The 6,494-nt window shown below is 40.1% G+C and overlaps 1 protein-coding gene across 7 annotated transcripts in view; it reads left to right on the forward strand.

Moving 5' to 3' along the window:
* Klhl24 (kelch like family member 24) overlaps positions 1-6,494 on the forward strand; it is a 56,081-nt gene that overhangs the window by 26,231 nt on the left and 23,356 nt on the right. For all 7 annotated transcript variants that reach the window (XM_031363411.1, XM_031363410.1, XM_031363409.1 and 4 more), the window contains one exon: positions 1,836-2,816. In XM_031363411.1, the coding sequence (XP_031219271.1) occupies positions 1,897-2,816 (920 nt within the window). In that variant the 5' untranslated portion in view covers positions 1,836-1,896. The remainder of the gene's footprint in view (positions 1-1,835; positions 2,817-6,494) is intronic.

Consider the following 6,494-nt stretch of genomic DNA (forward strand, 5'->3'; position numbering starts at 1 on the left):
AAAAAAAAAAAAGGTAGATTTCAATATTAATTCACCTAAGGATAGAAAATAGGAAGAGGTGTTTATTACTTCTATTTTTGTGCTGGTTCATTTTTTTTGTTTGGGGGGTTTGATGTTTGTTTTTCAACTTGACACAAGCAAGAGTTATTTAGGGAAAAGGAACTTCAATTGAGAAAATGTCCCCATTGGATTGCTTGTAGTTGTCTGTAGGACAATTTTTTGATGATTGACATAGGTAGGCCCAGACCATGTGGGAGCAGCACCATCCCTGGACAAGAGATCCTAGGCTGCATAAAAAAAGCCCCTGGCATGATGTAGATACAAACCAGGAAACAATGCTTCACGCCCTCTGCTTCAGTTTCTGCCTCAAGTTCCTGCCCTGACTTCCCCGAGAGAATATCAAGCAGAAAGAAACCTTTTCCTCCTCAACTTGCTTCATGGTGTTTATCATAGCGATTCTGACACAAACTAATACGATTTTTCTCCAGACTTCCATTATAAATAGGTAGTACCGCCTTACAATGTTAAATGTGCATGTTATTTAGGCCCTGCTTAATATTGTCCCATTTGTTTGTTTGTTTGTTTGTTTATTATGTTGAAAGGCACTTGTATGCCACAGAATGTATCTGGATGTCACAAAATGAGTTGCAGGAGCCAGTTCTCTTCTACTGCTTGGCTTCTGGGGATCTAACTCAGTTTGTCAGGCATGTGGACAAGGACCCTCTCCCAGTCCTTGACTGAGCTAGGTTAACAGCACCTATCTATGACTAAGAAACATGTCCCAACCCCTCAAAGAGACTGCGAGTGAGTAACCAAAGGATTTAGTCACTCTACTAAAGACAGTTCTCTTTTGTTCTTTTATACAGGGTCTCACTTATGTAGCCTTGGCTGGCCTGGTGGAACTCTCTATGTAGACCAAGCTAGTCTTGAACTCACTACATAGCCAAGCATGACCTTGAACTCTTGAGTTTCCTACCTCCACCTCAAAGTGATGAGATTACAAATGTGTACCATGAACCTAGTTTATGTGATACGAAACCCAAGGCTTCATGCATACTAGGCAAACACTTTACCAACGGAGCTGTGTCCATATACTTTTTAATAGCTGTAATAAACTATTCTATCTTAAAGATATCCTGAGGTTTAGTTAAGGGCCTTTAGCTTGTTTTAAATATTTTCTGTTAATACAACAATGAAAGTCTATATAAATAAATTGTTCCATAAACTCCTGATTATTTCTTTGAGGAAATGGTAGAAAATAAGCCTGGACATACAGTTAACATATTTTAAAAGTATAGTGATAGGTAAATTCTAGTACTGTTATGTTAAGATAATAATTGTTTATATTAAGATTCTGGCTATAAGCCATGCCTGTGGAGTGTGGTAAATCATAGCTTTCAGGAGGCTGAGGCAGGAGGAGTTCCAGACCATCCTGGGCTATATATAGGGAAGACCTTGTTTCAAATAAACCAAAACAATAGTTAAAGATTGTTAGTCCAGTTCTGCATGATTTTTTTCTCTTTGCTATGCAGAACAGGGTAGAAACTGAGCACTCTTTGAGCTGAGGACTACTCAAGAGTTCAAGGTCATGCTTAGCTATGTAATTCATGCTTAGCTGTGTCTTATCTCTACATAGAGAACTCCAGCAGGCCAGCCAAGAATATATATGGATACACTAAGATATTGCAAAGTACCGCTTGTGTTCTGATCCTGCAAATGCAAGTTTTTATCAGTTTTGTTAAAATGAGCTAGTTAGTATTGTAGAACATACTAATCATGTGATTTGTATTTACAAAAAAAATGAAATTGTCTAAATATTTTGTTTTTTTTTTTAGTTACATAAAGAAGATCCCTAGGAGCCATTTCTCAGCAGTTATATAGTCAACTGATGTAACAATGGTACTAATATTGGGACGCAGATTAAACAGAGAGGATCTTGGGGTGCGTGATTCCCCAGCAACTAAGCGTAAAGTTTTTGAAATGGACCCCAAATCTCTGACAGGTCATGAGTATTTTGACTTCTCTTCAGGATCATCCCATGCTGAAAACATCCTCCAGATATTTAATGAGTTCCGAGACAGCCGCTTATTCACAGATGTTATTATCTGTGTGGAAGGAAAAGAGTTCCCATGCCATCGAGCTGTCCTCTCAGCCTGTAGCAGCTACTTCAGAGCCATGTTCTGTAATGACCACAGGGAGAGCCGAGAAATGCTGGTTGAGATCAACGGCATTTTAGCTGAGGCTATGGAATGTTTTTTGCAGTATGTGTATACTGGGAAGGTGAAGATCACCACAGAGAATGTCCAGTATCTCTTCGAAACCTCCAGCCTCTTTCAGATCAGTGTCCTCCGTGATGCTTGTGCCAAGTTCTTAGAGGAACAGCTTGATCCCTGCAATTGCCTAGGAATCCAGCGCTTTGCGGATACCCACTCACTCAAGACACTCTTCACAAAATGCAAGACATTTGCATTGCAGACTTTTGAGGATGTATCCCAGCATGAAGAATTTCTCGAGCTTGACAAAGATGAACTTATTGATTATATCTGCAGTGATGAACTTGTTATTGGTAAAGAAGAGATGGTTTTTGAGGCCGTCATGCGCTGGGTCTACCGAGCGGTTGATCTGCGACGACCACTGTTACATGAGCTCCTGACACACGTCAGGCTTCCTCTCTTGCATCCCAACTACTTCGTTCAGACAGTTGAGGTGGACCAGTTGATCCAGAATTCCCCTGAGTGTTACCAGTTGCTGCACGAAGCAAGACGGTACCACATACTTGGCAATGAAATGATGTCCCCAAGGACTAGGCCACGCAGGTGAGAAGGTGCTTTACAAATACAGCTAACAACAGTTGTTCTTTTAACTATATATTTTAAACTCATGAACTCAATCTCAGTGTACTCACTTGAGTGTATAGCTTATGTGAGACGTGTGCGATTGAAGGTTTATTTGGTAGTTTAGGGATGTAGCTTAGTTTATAGAGAGGACTTACCTACATAAACTGGGCATGGTAGCACATACCTGTAATCTTAGCACACAGAGACAGGTGGATGAGAGTTAAAGGTTATCTTCAGCTACTATGTAAATCTTACTAAATGTCAGTCTCAACTCTCAATGACTTTTTTAGTGTTTTGTTTTTTGTCGTATTAGGCTACATATTATGTAGCCTAGGCTGGCCTTGAAAAATCTATGTAGCCTGACTTTGAACTCTTGATCCTCCTGCTTCTACCTCCTAAGTACTAGCATCACTAACATGGGACCATGCCCGCTCAGGTCCTTTGTCTGAATTTGAAAATTACATCCATGTTAAAGAATAATAGTTAAGCTTATGTTTAGGGAGAACTGTGATTGTTGGTATTTTATATATTTTATATTTTATATAAAATGTAAATATATATGTCTTAATAGTGGAAGGCATAGATTTATTTGGCGGGGATATATCTGTATGGGTGCTCACTCTACAGCGTGTGTGTGGCAGTCTGAAGACAACTTTGTGGAGTCAGTTTTCTCCTCCCATCTTTACATGAGTTCTGGGGATACAGTGGTCCCCCTTTACCCACTGAGCCATCTTGTCAGTCCTAGATTTACTTTTCCAAAAAGATTTTTCTTTGTCTTTTAGTTTATGTGTGTGGGTATTTGTTTACCTGTAAGTCTGTGTACCATATACATGCAGTACCCATAGAGACCTGAAAAGGGCATTGAATCCTTTCGAACTAGAGTTAAAGACAGTTGTTAGTCCCACTGTGAGTGTTAGGGATTGAACCCATTTCCTCTGGAAGAACAGCCAGTGTTCCTAACCAATGAGCCATCTCATTAGCCCCATTATCTTTTATATGTATGAATGTTTTGCCTGCATGTGTGTAAGTGCACTGTGTGCATGCCTGGTGTGTGAAGGATATAGATTCACTTTTTATTGATTATGGTAAAAGTGCATGACACAAAATTTACCATTACACTCAATTTCAACAGTACAGTTACCATTGTTAGATGTAATCAGGCTGCTGTGGAAACAGCATTTATTTTTCTACACTACTCTAATTTTTCTGTAAATTTAGTGTAGGTCACAAAAATCATGCCCTTACCTTATGGTTTTGAGTCTTTGTTTTAGAATTTACTTAAGATTCATATGTCAGTTAGTTTGTTCTTTAAATCTACACTAGTTTAACTATAGCAAGATTTCATCTTTTTTGTATATGAAATAAAGATGACAGTGTTGTCTTCACAGTTTCCAATGAAACTATTAAGTGCAACACTTCTTTTCCTTGTGCACATATGTGTGACTATGAGGCAGAGGACAACTTGCAGGAGTCAGTTCTCCTTCCCTGTGAGTCCTAGAAATTAAACTAAGGTTAGACTTGGCAGCAAGTGTGCCTCTTGTCCAGTGTGTCATCTCTACATCCTGTGTGTCCCTCTTAAAGCTGATATTTAATCTACATTAAGCCTCATTAAAAAGAAAAATTTCCAGTTTTTTTTTCAAGAAATTATGTACAGTATTGGGTAGTTTATGTACATAAAATTTTTACTAACCTATCTCCCTTCTTTTCTTCCTTTCTTTCTTTCTTTCTTTCTTTCTTTCTTAAGACAGTGTCTCAATAAGTAGTACTGGAATTAAAGGCATGCACTGCTATGCCTAACATTTCCCTATATTAGGGTAACTTTTTTTTTTTTAAGAGTTATTTTTTTTTTGCCGGGCGGTGGTGGCGCACGCCTTTAATCCCAGCACTTGGGAGGCAGAGGCAGGCGGATTTCTGAGTTCGAGGCCAGCCTGGTCTACAGAGTGAGTTCCAGGACAGCCACGGTTACACAGAGAAACTCTGTCTCGAAAAACCAAAAAAAAAAAAAAGAGTTATTTTTTTATTTATTTATTTATATGAATCCACACTCACTATCTTCAGACACCAGAAGAGGGCTTCAGATTCTAGTACAGATGGTTGTGAGCTACCATGTGATTGCTGGGAATTGATCTTAGGACCTCTGGAAGAGCACCCAGTGTTCTTAACCCCGGAGCCTTCTCTCCAGCCCCCTTGCTCCCTTTTTATAAGGTAGAAGAATTTAGTTAGGTAATGCAGGACTTTTTCCAGGGTTGCTTTGTAGTGCTGGGGATCAAATCCAAGGCCCTCTGTGTACTATGCAAGTACTCTATCACTAAACTGCATCCCTAATAAAAGAAATGTATAAAAAGAAAATAGGGGCCTGGGGCTGTATAGCTCAGTGCTTGACTAGCATGCCTGAAACCCTGGGTTGGGTCCCCAGTACCATGTAAACCTGGGATAGAAGAACGTATCTGTAATCCTATCACTCAGGAGAAGGACCTGGAGTTGAAGCTAATCCTCCCTACATACCAAGTTCAAAGCCAACCCTAAATGCATAAGACTATCTCAAAAACAAAACAAAAGCCACATGTGGTGGCACATGCCTATAATCCTTAACTGAAAAGGCAGAGAAACAAGATCACTTTGAGTTCAAGGTGACATAATCTACATGGCAGGTTTCAGGCAGAGCAGAGCTAGATAGCAAAACTCTCCTGCTAGCCAAAATAAATTAAAAGAAATCAACCAGATACTGTAGCCACATTCCTGTGTAGGATGCATAGAAGACTGACAGCTGGGAGAGTCTGTACCCAGAGGGTGGTGTATCACCCGTTAGGGTAAGGCCCCCTCTGCTGGGAACCTGGACTCAAGCACTGGGACCCAGGTGCTAGAAGGGAAGAGCTGCATCCCAGAAGTTGTCCTCTGACCTCCACATATGCACCACAGCATACGTACACACATGATTGTTTACACAGATTAATAAACACATGAACCTAGGGGTGGTGCTGTATAACTTTAATCTCAGCATTTGGAGGCAGAGGCAGGAGGGCCTCTGTAGGCCAGCCTGGTCTACATAGCAGGTTTCAAGATAGCCAGGACTACATAGAGAGACCCTGACTTGAAAAATGAAAATAAATGAATGAATTGAAAGAATAAGAAGGGTGAAGAAAGAAAATGCGCTTCTATTATTTTAACAAAGAATTGAAAACACTTCACTCTACAAATATGCTGATGCTTTTCTTTAGTTGTGTTAAGTCTCACTGTAGCTAAGACTAACAGATTCTCACTTCTACCTCCCAAGTGCTTGGATTTTAGCATAGCAATTGTAAGAATGAGCCACCATGCCCACCATGCTAAAGGGTCATGATTCATATGGGAAGACCCCAAAGTTCCTCACTGTATTGAGAAAACTGAACAACCTCAGGACAGTGTAATCATTAGCTCTTCTAGAACTTTCTACACACAGAATATTCCTCCAAAAGGGAAGTCACTCATTTTTCCAAGTTTACTATTCTTGTGACAGGTAAATGTCCTGTAGTTAAGTGGGGCCAATTAATGCTAGAATATGGGGAGTAATGCTAGAGTGGGGGGCAAAGGTTATAGGTTTGAGTAAAAATGTCCATTACTCTAGTTCCAGGGGATCTGCTGCCCTCATCAGGCCACTGAGGGAACTGCATCCACATA

Source organism: Mastomys coucha, unplaced genomic scaffold (assembly GCF_008632895.1).
Source record: "Mastomys coucha isolate ucsf_1 unplaced genomic scaffold, UCSF_Mcou_1 pScaffold12, whole genome shotgun sequence".
In the NCBI taxonomy this organism is placed as follows: Eukaryota; Metazoa; Chordata; class Mammalia; order Rodentia; family Muridae; genus Mastomys; species Mastomys coucha.